General features: G+C 47.2%; 1 protein-coding gene across 1 annotated transcript in view; it reads right to left on the bottom strand.

Annotated features, from left to right (window-relative positions):
- Positions 1-13,991, bottom strand: part of ADGRB1 (adhesion G protein-coupled receptor B1) — a gene marked incomplete at both ends in the record, with an annotated part of 200,630 nt that overhangs the window by 44,771 nt on the left and 141,868 nt on the right. Inside the window, 3 exons of the mRNA XM_082297557.1 lie at positions 3,539-3,608; positions 8,231-8,381; positions 12,611-12,713. Of these exons, the coding sequence (XP_082153683.1) occupies positions 3,539-3,608; positions 8,231-8,381; positions 12,611-12,713 (324 nt within the window). The remainder of the gene's footprint in view (positions 1-3,538; positions 3,609-8,230; positions 8,382-12,610; positions 12,714-13,991) is intronic.

Below are 13,991 nucleotides of genomic sequence, written 5' to 3'. Positions count from 1 at the left end.
GCACAATAAAAAGACAGGACCAAACCGGGTGAAATCCTGCTGAGGTCCCAGGCTGAACACCCTGCTGGAGGTTGCTCCACTGAGGTTGGTCCAGCCTCACGACACATCACACATTTCACACCCTGCCCCCTCCACCAGCTTTGCCCTGAGAGTCTTTAACACCGAGATTAGCGCTGCAATCCCTTCAACACCTGCAGCTGTCCCCAAAATGCCCTCATCACCTTGTCCCGTAGTTGGATGCCAGCATTTTTTACCACTGTGAGTGGGATGAGAAAAAAACCTGCTGTTGAGTGGTAAATTCTGTGCTCACCTAAATATCAGCCCTGCTTTGACTTAATGTCCACCTCTGCCACGGGAGCTCATGCACTGCTCATGCACTGCTCTTGGGACCCAGAAGCTGCAGGGTTGGAAAGTGCTTTAAAAGACTCTGGGTAGTCCCTTGTGGTTTATCTTGTCACCTCTTGTCCCCTCCTTGTCAGGGAGGCACGTGCTGTGATTAAAGCTTTTCCTTCCTTCTGCAAAATGGAAACATTGAGCCTTGAAAGTCTGCAGTGCCCATTTGAAATGCCCTGTGAGTGCCCATTACACACTGGAGACAAAACTGGGCTGAAAGGACCTTCAAGATCACCTGGTGCCAACCCCCTGCCATGGGCAGGGACACCTCCCACTATCCCAGGCAGCTCCAAGCCCTGTCCAACCTGGCCCTGGACACTTCCAGGGATGGGGCAGCCACAGCTTCTCTGGGAAACCTGTGCCAGGGCCTCCCCACCCTCACAGGGAAGAATTCCTTCCTCATATCCAAGCTAAACCTCAAGTTTCAGAGTTCAGCTCTGAAGTTGCTGCTGTGCAGTGCTGACTTCAGTCTGGAGGAGAGGGAAAACCAAGGGCTCCCCACACATCAATGCAACAGAGCTTTTAGGCCTCTTTGAGCAGGAAAACAGGAATAAGTGTGAATGCAATGTGGTCTGTCGGGGCACCCTGCCCAGCTGGGCCCACAGCAATATTTGTTTTGTGTTTTAAAATGCACCAAAGTGTAAATGCAACTCTCATGACAGAGATGTTCAGCACCATTTTATTCAGCACCAGGGCTTGTGAACCCACCACTCACTGCCAGTGAGCTCTGTTTACCTCTGGCTCTTGGTAAAGCCAATTCCAGCAGGAATTAATAGACTCATAGAATGGTTTGGGTTGGAAGAGACCTCAAAGATCATCTTGTCCAACCCCCTGCCATGGGCAGGGACACCTTCCACTATCCCAGGGTGCTCCAAGCCTCATCCAACCTGACCTTGAACACTTCCAGGGATGAGGCAGCCACAGCTTCTCTGGGCAACCTGTGCCAGGGCCTCAGCCTCCTCACAGGGAAGAATTTCTTCCCAATATCCAATCTAAATCTATCCTCCTCCAGCTCAAAGCCTTTTTCCCTTGTCCTGTCACTACATGCCTTTGGAAAAAGTCCCTCTCCAGCCTTCTTGTAGGTCTTTTAGGTACTAGAAGGTACCAAAGTGTGGAATTAAAGTGAGATGGCAGCATTGGGAATGTCTAATGGGATCTTTGAGTTTGAGAGGAACTGTTGTTCTCCTCATGACTTTGGTGGGACTCACCAGCTTTACCACACACTGGGAAACATGGAAAGAAGACAAGAAGAAACCCAGAACCATGGAATATCCTGGCAAAGGACCCACAAGGATCATTGAAGCCCAGCTCATCAAACTGGACTTGCTGGGGTGTGAAGGCCCCACCACCACAATTTTGGTGACAAAACACCCTGACAGCAGAGCTGGGAAATGCTGTCACTCTGGCTGGGAGCACAGGACCCCCTTCCATTCCCTGGCATCCAGCCCTTGGATGCAAGGAGTGACAGAGTCTTCGGGGCTGAAAGGAGTCAGAGGATTGGCAGCAAAGGGAGGAGAGCTGGTGTGACCAGGCAGCCCCTGGGAACGCTGGAAAGTCAGCCCAGCCTCTTGGCCACCTCGCCCTGTGCCAGTGTGAGAGCAAAGCAGGAGCCCAGCAGGTTTTGTCACACGTTGTCATCCTCCTGGCTGCAGTCTGGAGTGTGGGAGATGCTGGCACAGTGGTCCAGGGAAAAATGCCAGGGAGTTCTTTCTTGCATGTTCCTCCCTTCCCCGCCCAGGAATTTTTTGTGTGGTCAACGTTGACCACAAAACCCTTTAAAAAGCCACAAATCTTTTTGCACCAATTCCCACCAGCCTATAGACAAAAAAAGAAGGAGGAATATCCAGGACTTCCCTCCCACCCCCCCCCGAGGCTTGTTCATTATGAATTGTTCTCATGGATGTGCCTGGAGTAAAGTGCCAGAAGCAGCTGACCCACGGAAAAGCCAAAGGGAATCAATTTGGGATCTCGGTGATGCTTCTGCAAACCAGGCTGTGTTTTGTCCTCTCCTGAGTCCCACAGCAAGCACTGGGTCCCTCTCCACCAGCACACGCTGAAGGTGGGACAGGCAAGCCAGGTGCAGCCAATGCATCCTTCAGGAATTCTGCCTCGAGAAATCCCCAGTCCTGAGCCCCCTGTGTCATGCAGGAATTTAGGCTGCAAAGCAAACGGAAAACGCTGCTGTGCTGCTTGAATTCTCCCCTGCAATTAAAATGCAAACCCGGGACCATTTGGCCGTGGGTGTGCAGGATGTGGTGGGAATCGAGGGAGGAGAGCAGGAGGCTCCACGTGAATTTCCTCAGTGGGACGATCGAAGCCGCATCTGCTGCCGGCCACATCAACAGCTCCAGCCTCAAACACTGCCCGTGTGGGATGCAAACCCCTGCCCAGGAAGGTTCTGGAAAATGATGGGATGCAGTAGGGAAGAGCCTGACTTATTGCTACAAAAAACATTATCCTTGAACTGTCACTATGCATGAAATTGCTAAGATTTTTAACAACAGATGAAAAAAATAATATTTCATATTTTCTTCTTCATTTAAAGTTGTGCTAATGCTCAGCTCTGAGTGAGGCGAGCCTTGCCTTAATGCATTTTTTACCTCTTCCGTTATTTCTCCTCTGTTTTCCTTCCCTCATCATGAGCACATAAAAGTTTCCTAACGACAAAACCTGTGGAATTTGGAAAACAGGCAAACATGGGATGCTGTCAAAGCCTTGGTTTCCACAAGGCAGGCTCATTCTGCTGCCTTAAACTGAGCTGAGCTGTTTTGAAAAGGTGAGGCCAATCTAGCATAAAAACAGATTAAGGAAAAAAAAAAAGCTGGTTTTAATTTTTAAACATCCTAAACTTTAAATATTCCACATTTTCCCTTAAAAAATACATTAAAAAGCTCTTAGTAGAAGGTATTTAGATCAAAGTGATGTCATAAATACAGCAGTTAAACCTAAGTAGTCCCTTTAAACTTGTTTTCAACGGAATACACAATCCAGCTCGGTCAGATGACGGATTGAGGAGGCAGGGATGCAAGAGCTGTCCTGCACATGGGAATTTCGCTCCCAGTCTGTCTCCTGTGGGCCAGTGGCTGGGTTTTGACAAAAAGGATGGAGGATAAAACAGGCGGGAGAAAAGGAATCCTTTACTCACTAGTTCACAGTGCCGTATCCCTTGGCTTTAGTAAATCCCACGGAAATGGCAACCACCAAGGCAGGGAGCCCTGTGGAAATGAAACAGGAGGAAATCGATCATTTAATCACATGTGCAGCCCTTCTCCCACTCAATATTCCCCATTTTTCCAGAGTTATTCCAGCACCATCCATTCCAGCCTGGCTCTGTGGCAGAGACTGAACTCAGGACCCCCAGAATCAAAAGTAAGAACCTTAATTATCTCTGTTAATTAAATAAATACCATGAGCTGTAATCAGCTCCTGCTCTGTTGTGGTCTCAGCAGTTGTGGGGGGTCTCACAGTAGATGCAGATGCATAAAATTGACTTATTTTATTCTTGGGTACTTCAGGATGTCTCTGAAGTTGGAATGTTCAACCACAACCCAACTCAAAGAACTCAAAAATAAAGAGCTTTGTTTGCACTCAGTGTAGGATCAGCGACCCAAAATCTTGCCCCAAATGAGACAGAAAAGGAAACAAAAACTGAGTTTCCCTATCCCAAATAGGTCCCCCAAGATCTGTGAAGGAGCAGGTTCCTCTGAACAACAGTGAGAAAGAGCTTCAGGTCTCTTCTAGGATCTGTGGAGGTTTAGAGCCCAGCTCTTCCCTTTCCTTAAAGAAATGTCTGGGTACCGGCTCGCAACATCAGGTTCTTCAGCTCTGGAGGTCTCCACGTGGCTTTTTATAGCCCTGCTCCTCGTGGCAGGAGGAATTAAGCTGTCTCAATGCTAAAGATGGGAAAATCCCATTAAGAATCAGCAGGATCAGTAGCCAAGGGGATTAGTGCCCCTTGACAAGGCCCTTCTAATCTGTGAGCTGCAGAGGTCATGGCAGGCGACCGCAGGAGATCTGAGGAATGTGCAGGCACAGCTTCCAAACAACAATCCTCTGGGAAGGTGGTCCCTCAGCAACACAAACCATCCCGAGAGTGATTCTTAGTGAGGCTCTGCAGCAGCTGGGAGCCACAGGGCCAAGCTGGCTGGAATGTGGAGCATTTGAGGGTTATCCTACAGGGAAGTGCTTCTCTTCCCATGTGAGATTTCCAAGCACAGGTCACGTTTCATCAGTCCAAACCCCACAGGCAGTGGGTCAAAAAGCATCTCTTTTAATATTGCTTCCTTCTTCCTTCTTCCTTTCTCCTCTCCTCTCCTCTCCTCTCCTCTCCTCTCCTCTCCTCTCCTCTCCTCTCCTCTCCTCTCCTCTCCTCTCCTCTCCTCTCCTCTCCTCTCCTCTTCCCTCTTCCCTCTTCCCTCTTCCCTCTTCCCTCTTCCCTCTTCCCTCTTCCCTCTTCCCTCTTCCCTCTTCCCTCTTCCCTCTTCCCTCTTCCCTTCCCTCTTCCCTTCCCTCTTCCCTTCCCTCTTCCCTTCCCTCTTCCCTTCCCTTCCCTTCCCTTCCCTTCCCTTCCCTTCCCTTCCCTTCCCTTCCCTTCCCTTTCTATTCCTCTTTTTTCTCATTTTTTTTCCCTCATTGACTCCTGCTCCTCTTGCTAATGCTCCTTCACACCTCATCTGGATAAATCCTGGCTGCTGCATTCCTTATGGTGACATCGATATGGCATCCCAGGGGAAGAAACCACATGGGAAAGGACATTTTCAGGAATACAGCTTGGTGCAAGAGACCCTGGGAAAGAGGAAATTTGGAAAAGACTCTGCCAAAAATAACAACTTGTTCTTCGCAAAGTGCTTTTCTCCAACATGATAATTATGCAGAAATCCAGAGTGGGGCTGTGAACTTGGCAGCTCCAGGGACTGGCTCGTTCCAAGGCCGGGTAGAAGCCTCAGTTTGGGCTGGGAATGGGTCTGGACAAGGAGCAGCTACTACAGGTGGCAGCTACGTCATGGTAGTTAAGCCAAAGAGCATCATAATGAGAGGTGCAGCCCTGGGAGAGCTGTCAAAGTCTAAGCGAAGTTAGATGGGATTGGATTGAAAAAAAACCCACCAAAAAAATAAAATTTCAACCTAGTTTTTTTATTATTGTCAAGAAATTTATTCCTAACTGGCCTGTTCCATACACCTGTGCTACAGACAGTACCAGCAATGCTTTGGGGGCTTTCTGCACAAAGTGAATTTAATAGTTCCAAGTAAATCCACTGAAAACCTCTTTCAAAGAGTTTTGTACTTCCAGGTCAGAGGAGAATCAGGCCATGTGTTAATCATGTTCCACTGGAGAAGATGCTTGCTAATAACTCCCAAAAGCCATTCTTGTTATAAACAGCTGAAGACCCACTCAGAGGCTGAGCTATGGCAGCATTAAAAATCCAGCTGTGGAAACTGTAACAGGGTCATAAAAATCCTGACAAAAAATATTTCTTCTTTATTGGGGCTAAATATGATGACTGAGTTGTTTCCAGAGAACAATTTATCTGCCTATTTTAAATCAGAGAATATCCTGAATTGGAAGGATCCACAAGGATCATCAAGCCAAGCTCCTGACCCTGCACAGGATCACCCAAAGAGTCACACCATGAACTTGAGAGCATTGCCCAAGCATGCGAAGCAATTATTAACAATTATTATTACTAATGGTAATTTAAAAATCGAATTGCAAAGTTGCACATCCAAGAGGAGACCAAAGAAATGAAAAATAATCCTCCTCGCTGCTGAAATTCTCTGCAGCTTCAATGAGCTACAGCTGAGAGCAGCTGAGAACTTGGCAAAGACGTCTCGAACAAGGGTTTAGAGAAATGCAAATGTGCAAAGAGGGGAAAGGGGGGAGAACCAACCCATGACAAAGTGAATTGTGCTAATTATTTCAGATTATGCTCTTTAAAACATATTTTTGGCTTCTTTCCTCTTACAAGTGCCATTAATCCCAGCTCTACAGCTGAAGTCTAGCAGGATGCTAAATATCCCAAATTCCCTTGCTGCCTTAATAGGCGAGAGTGTTCTTCATTTCTTGTCCTAACCTACTCCAAATGGTTATTATGCATCATTTATCAGCAGTGCATCCTAGCTCAGAGCTGACTACATCTTCCTAGCAGTGCAAATTATGCTTCTACACATGTTGGGGGATTTTTTAATTTTTTTTTTTTAATCCGTACAGACTACAAATGTGAGTGTTGCTCATCCAAAATTCCCTCGGCTAACACGCCCATCTGTCCCAGCTTTTACAAACCAGGGGGAAAAAATCCCTTTTTATTACCTAGGAAAGCTATTAGTCTGTTACATTTGATATCCCTGATGTTTCTGGAGTCACCAAGGAGGGATAAACATATGCATGAGCACACCCAGGCTCCTGCAGCCTGTGCTCTGCAGGTATTGTGGTTCTGCTCCTGCTACACACAAACCCCCGATTTTAATAACACAATTTATTCTCCATTGTAAGCAAAAGCTTAGCAGGGAAAACTTAAAGGGATGAAGGTGCTGCAACGAGGACGGCTCTTGATGTGCCAGAATGAATCACATCAGGGTGCTTGGTAAGCACCAGAAATCTCTTGCCTGGGGTGAATTGTGAGGCTTCAGTAGTAAAATGAGACATTAACAGAGCTCAGCCACACTCCTTTTTTTTTCCTTTGCCTCCTCGCTTCTCAGCAACTTTTTGTGCCGCTGCTCCTTTCAAACACGCCCTTGTTATCGCTTTGAAAGCCCAGGTTTATGGGTTTGTATTTGTTTTCTACTACAGAATGCATCATTTAAGGCTAATAAATTAAACATACGGCAGAGGCAGAGGGAGAAAAATTAGTTGCAAGCATCTGCAGCAGTCTCACAGTTAATTTGTCTCCAAAAGGCGCTGCTGCCATGGAGACAGGATTTCAGAGTTTGCTTCACTCCAGGTTGCTCTGCAGAATCTTAGAACCATAAAATCATTAAGGTTGAAAAGACCTCGAGGATCATCGAGTCCAACCAGGTCCACCACTAAACCACGGCCCAAAATGTCACTTCTTCATGGGTTTTTGAGCACTTCCAGGGATGGTGATTCCACCACTTCCCTGGGCAGCCTCTTCCAATGCTTGGCTATCATTTCAGTGATGAAATTTTCCCTAATATCCAATCTAAACCTTCCCTGGTGCAGCTGGAGCTATTTCCTCTTGTTCTATTACTTTTACCTGGGAGCAGAGCCTGACCCCCACCTGGCTGCACCCTCCCATCAGGGAGCTGTGGAGTGCCAGAAGGTCCCCCCGAGCCTCCTTTTCTCCAGGCTGAGCCCCTTTCCCAGCTCTCTCAGCAGCTCCTGGTCCTCCAGACCCTTCCACAGCTCTGTTGCCATCCCTGGGCATCCTCCAGAACCTCAATGTCTTTCTTGTAGTGAGGAGTCCAAACCTGAGCCCACAATTTGAGGTGTGGCCTCAGCAGTGCCCAGCACAGAGGGACAATCCCCTGCCCTGGTCCTGCTGACCACAGCATTGCTGATCCAGGCCAGGATTCCCTTGGCTGGTACCATGTACCAGTGGAACACATCCAACACGGAGGGAGACAGACAGAAAAATAGAAAGCAAGAAACAGACCCAACCCCAGAAATAACCACCCCCAGAGCACCCTCTGAAACCTGAACTCGACTCCTCTGTTTTTGAGTGCACTGGGCAGGAGGTTCAACATCAGGGCTCTTGGTTGTGCTTTTTAACCATTTCAGCCCTTCTTGAAACCCTTCCAAGGGTTTCAAGCACCCTCCTGAGGAGCACTGGTCTCTCCTGTAGCCTGAACCTTCTCTGCTCCGCAGCCCCCGAGTCCTCACCCCATCCGAGACACAAGAAGCGCTTGCGGATGATGCGGTTCCGTAACCGGCCCGTCACGGCCATGTAGGACTGCCAGGCCTCGGTCAACACCCAGCAGAAAGAGGAGAGGAAGAAGAAGTGCAAGAAAGCCGCCACCAGCGTGCAGATCACCTGGAGAGAGGAGGAAAGGAGGACACGTGAGAGGAGCGGCAGGCGGAGAGAGCAGCGGGGAGCAGAGCAGAAGGTGAGGGGAGATGCTTCCAAACCAGGCTCTGGAACAAAAAGTCAGGGAGATCAGGATACGGAAATGCAGTTTAGGGGCGGGCAGGCTCCTCCACAAGCTTTGACCTAGCAAAGACCAAAGCTTTAAATTTAAATACTACCTGGAAATTGGCTGTTCTTAAGCATGAGCTCTAAGATAAGGCCAAGGTAAACACTTCAGAAGAATCGTGGAATTACAAAATTGTTTGGGTGGGGAGGGACCTTAAAGATCATTTAGTTACAACCTCCCCAAAACGGGCAGGGACACCTTCCACTAGAGGTCTGAGCACACGTCCCATGCTGGTGCTTTCTGGGCTTCAGCAGGATTTATTTAATTTCCAAAACATCCAAACTACTGCCACGATCCTTTCAGGGCAGGGGGGGATGGAGTAGTTAGTAAACAGTGCACTAATCTCAGCTCAAAAGGTTTGCAAAGCACCACGTCCCTGGCAGCCCAGCCATGGAAATGAAATCTGAGGAAGGCAATTTGGATGGTGCCCCTGCCAGGGAAACAGCACTGAGTGAAAGAGCTAAGCCATGAGAGCTGCATGAAACCACGGCTGCCAGGGGCTGGGAAAGGACTGCAAACATGAGGGCACAGTTGTCCAAGAGCACATAAACTACCAGCAGACAGGAGAGAGAAAATAAAAAAGAAAAAGAAAGAAATCCCCCCTAGATTAGAAAGAATTTCATAATGGTGAGCTCTACAACTTGGTAGGGAAATCTCACAAGGGAAATGCAGGCAGCTTAAGCCATTTAAAATTAAACTGGGGAAAGAACTGGCAAATGCATTATGAGGAACAACCCCAGAGTGCCAGGGAGATGGACTGGAAAGCTGACAAGCTCGTCTTTGTTTTAACTCAGCAAGGCCAAATCTTTCACTGGTGCAAATTGGTGCCGCTCTGTTTAACTCAGCCAGTTTTCCCCCATCTGTGAGCCGAAAACTGTGAATCAATGTACTCGAGAAGAAAATGATGGGAAGAAACTCCAGTGGCTCACAAGGAGAAGGGAGAGCAAATAGATTTTAAAAGTGACTCTGGAGGAAAAAAAAAATGGCTTCAGGCATTTGGGGGAGGGGGAGGTTTATAATCAAGAATTTCTTTCCTTTGAGTGATATGGGCAAACATGGACTTGGCTTTACGGTCAATGAACCTTTCTCTTTTTTTCTCTTTTTTCAACCACCAGCATCTTTCAACCCAGAGCTCTCATGCAGAGAGTGGCTTTTATCATGATTTTATCGGGTCGCTCTAGATTCATGCACTGGCACCACCCGACGTTATCAGAGGCTGTGAATAAAAGCAAGACCGTGTGTTCTCTGAGATAGGAACTCTCTTTTTAATTCCAGATTTGCATTTGACACCAAGTCCCTCCATATTCTGCTTAGAAGTGGATTCTGGATGTCAGATCAGTACAAATAACATGGCTCAACATGAAAAGGTCCAGTAATTTTCATATTTTACAAGAATCCTAAAAAAGGTGGTTCCTATTCATCAGCTTACAAACGCTACATGAAACAGCTACAAACAGAGGATGCTTCCTGGAATGGACTTTAAGAGATTGTTATTTTAGAAACCTGGGGGTTTTTTGGCTGATATCAGGTACAACACTGTTCATGTTGCCTTTTGGATTTTATTTCGAACCAACACAATTCTTCGTTGTAAAAGGGAAAGAATAGCTTTGCTTCACAATTTAACACCACAGAGATACATTTGGGTTGTTTTTTTTTTCTCAGATGCGGAGCTTTGATAGAAAGGGAGGAAGAGAGGAGGGGAAGACAAGAGAAATATGCACATCTCAGCTGGACCAGGATGAACCCATTGCCTCAAATGAACTTGGCCAACAGATAGGCAGGCAAATACTTGCTTCTGCAACCTCTGCTGCAGGTTTTCCCTTCCGTGTGGGGAAAACCAAAAATCCCCATTTTTGGGCTAAACACAGGGATATGATGTCCCAAGATCCAGCAGAGCTTGTCAGTCTGTCAAGGCCATTAGCCCTTGTTTTGCTTTGAGAGGAGAAATCTGTTCCCTTGCAGCACAAGCCTTGGAGACACGGCCACTTCCTGCAGCATCCCTTTCCTCTGTATCCCTGGATTGCTGACTGTAATTTTTTTTAGCCTTTTCCCAGGCCTTTCATCTTCAAAAAGCTTAGCAAATCCAGGCGTGGAATCTTGCCTTTGAGGTTACACGGATGGAAATCCAGGGAGAATTTGACATTTCCAGGGGAAGCCGATACCACAGAAATCTCCTGGAGAAGCCGCAGTTATAAATCAATCACCAATATTTTAAGGCGCTCTGTTATCGATAACTGAATGTGAATAAAATCTTAATTTACACTCCTTCGTCTCTCCTCTGTATAGTTTTCTTTCTCTGTTGCCTGCCAGAGACTGTTTACTAGATGGCTGAGAGGAAATCCAAGAATAACCTCGCTATTTCTGGGGTTTCATGCATATGGATGTGCAAAGAGCTAATCTGCCTCCTGCCATCACTGCCGGGAGCTTCGAATCCCCACCAACAGCTCTGACAGTGAACTCCCAGAGTCACGGGACGAAAAAGCACCAGGGAGAACCTGGGTTCATAACTGGGCTCTGGAGGGGGTGGGAGAGGAGGAACACGTCCAGCTCCTGTCCTGAGGTGAAGAAGAATCACGCAAGAGGAGGTCCAGCCATGGTTTGTCCTGTTGATTATCCCTCAGTGTTTCTTTCCATGGAAAGAAGCTCCCAGCACACGTTTGGTGCGACAGAAACCACCACCAAGGAAAGCAGGAGCTTGGTTCACCCTTTCTCCACCTCCTGCCATCTATGTTGGCAATGAAAGACAACTCTGCTCTGGAAAAGGAATTTCTGAAGGGCACTTTGTAGCAGGAGCAGAGTTGGCTGCTTGTTTCCACACTTCTCCACACACACACAGGGCTCCAGCAGCTGGAAAGCTTTTCCTAAACCAACCTAATCCTAACCCAAAAGGCCTTCCATAGAAATAAGTCCATGATTCCCTAAATCCTTCAGCTTCTCTGCAGGAATCATAAAATCATAGAATAGGTTGAGTTTTGGGAGAGACCTTAAAAATCATCTCATTCCAACCCTGTGACATGGACAGGAAGATTTTCTCCTTGCCCCAAGCCCCATCCAACTTTGCCTTGAACACTTCCAGGGATGGGGCACAGTTTCTCTGGGCAACCTGCTCCAGTGCCTCATCACTCTCACAGGGAAGAATTTCTTCCCAATATGCTTCCAGAAGTGACACCACGTTCATGCTGCCAAAGCAGGGGCTCAAAAACCCAGCTGGTCACTGGTTACTGTTAAGCAGTAACTAATTTTTGACTTCTGATTGCGATTTTGGCGGCAGAAAGAGTGGAGGAGGTGTCTTGCTTCACGTTTTTTGGCTCAACAGTTATCATGGTTTGGAGAATTTGGGAAGATGGGAAAATTTACAACAAGAAAATACTAACGGTGAGCAGTGATTTGTCATGCCAGGGGAACCTGAAACTGCTGGAGCTGGAAAAAAGTCGTGGAGGCAACACATGCCTCTCCAGCTGGGTTGGTGGGAAGAGAGCAACCAGTGCTCATGGCTTGGAAAACCACGCTGGGTCTTGCCTGGACTGCTGGAATCACTCTGGGATCTGCTCCGAGTCCCTCGTGGCCCTGCAGCGCTCACAGTGCACCTGGCAATGCTTCCCATCCCCAAAAAAGGTTGGACAGTTTTGTGTCCGTGTTCACTAACATCTGCCAAGTACTTTCAGCTCAGAGTATAAAAACTGCTGGAGAAATAAATGTAAAGCTGAGAGGTTGTTTGTTTGGGGTTTTTTTTTAAAGCTTTTTCTCAATCTGTCTTTGTAATTTTTGTTGAAAATAAAATGGTTAAAGCCTTGCAAATCACCATGCTTCTTCACCGTGCCATGTGCCAGCTACTCTAGGCAGATATTCAAAAATATCACATTGGTTTTAATCAAAGCCCTGAGGATGCTGACAAATTATCAAAGAGAGAGCGAGAGAGAAAATTGAAATCTGCCATTTAGCCATGTCTTTGACATGTCGCTAATTAACAGATGGAGGAAAAATGAGGAAGCGCTGCCTGAATGGATCATTTCAGTGCTAAATCAGGGGGAAAGCAAACAAATAAACAAAGCCCCAGCAGATCCCTTACCTTATTCCGGGTCTGGGTCTGTCCGATCAGGATGAGGGCGTTGGAGGAGATGATGGAGAGGCAGAAGTTGATGAGGATGACGGAGCGCTCCGAGCGGATGTACCTGCAGCGAGAGAAGAGGGGAGGGAGACCCACCCTGTCACAGCCTGCCCTGGGTGACCTCTGAAAAGCAGCAACCCAGGCCAGGCTCTACAGAATTGCCAATTTCCTGCAGATTTTATGTGCTAGACAGACATGAACAAGGCGGGGAGGGAGGGGGAGAAGATGTCTCCATCATCCCCCATCAATGCTGGAGTTAGGAGCCAACAAACAAGGGGCCAGCCTAGTCTGAGCCCCTCCTAAAACAGTAGAGCGCTGCAAATCTTCATCAGCTCTGCCTGCTTGGAAGGGGGGAGGGGCTTGAAAAGGAGCTTGAAAGAAAACGAACAGGCAACACACGGAAAAGATTCCCAACCAAGAAGAGCCACAGGCATGCTGGCGATGGAAGCAGATTACAAACACATGCGCCTCGACAACAAAGTGTGTGTGATTCAGCATTCCCCTTCCTTCAGCCTAACAACCCCTCCTGAGGTGAGAAGTTGTGAGAAGCATTTCTGGCTTTTAAAATATTTTTCTTTTTTTTTTTTTTTTCTTTTTTTTTTTTTTTTTTTTGGTACCACTTCCCCCAACTAGGCCAAATACGTAACTGCAGCTGTGGGTTTGGGACATCAGGGACAGCAGTGACGGAGCTGTTGCCTTCAGCACCTTGCAGGAGCCAGCGATCTGTCATTTCTCATTTGCAGCACAGCACCAGGCTGGCTGCCGAGGTAAGTGCACCACAACTAATTCAAACCAATGGCTACAGAGGGAAACTTCTTTGAAGGCACTTTTATGTACCCAATAAAATGAAAAGGGAACTGCAGGAGTGCAGGTCCTCAAGGATTGACTCGAGATCTGACCACACCAACACTCACACACGTGAATTATCTCAGAGATGCTGCAAGTGCCCTGCCTGAATGCCAGATGAGTGGAGAGGAGATGCTGATGCTTATATAAATTAGAAACAGATGTATTAATCAACCAGCTCATCCCTGGAGGCTAATGCAGGATTATTTCCTATATTCCAGCACATCAACAATTTATGTTGGGAATTTAATTTCATTAATTAATTTTAGCAAGAGCGAGTTGGTCGTGCCTTGGCTGCAGAGTTTTGAGTTTCTGATGAGGAGGGCAGGATGGGTTTACTGCACATGTGTGTTCTGCCAAGGGTAAATGTGTGCTTTAGACCTAATGAAGGCTGTGAAACTTTGATTTTTAACTTTGCCTTGAGCCGTACCTTCATACAAACATGAATGGTGAGGCTATGCTTTCCCGAATGCAAAAAAAAAAAAAAAACAAAAAA

The sequence above is a fragment of the Coloeus monedula genome (genome assembly GCF_965178545.1).
Source record: "Coloeus monedula genome assembly, chromosome: 1".
NCBI classification, from domain to species: Eukaryota; Metazoa; Chordata; class Aves; order Passeriformes; family Corvidae; genus Coloeus; species Coloeus monedula.
The sequence above is the reverse complement of the archived record's forward strand: the minus strand, read 5'-3'. Positions and strand labels throughout refer to the sequence as shown.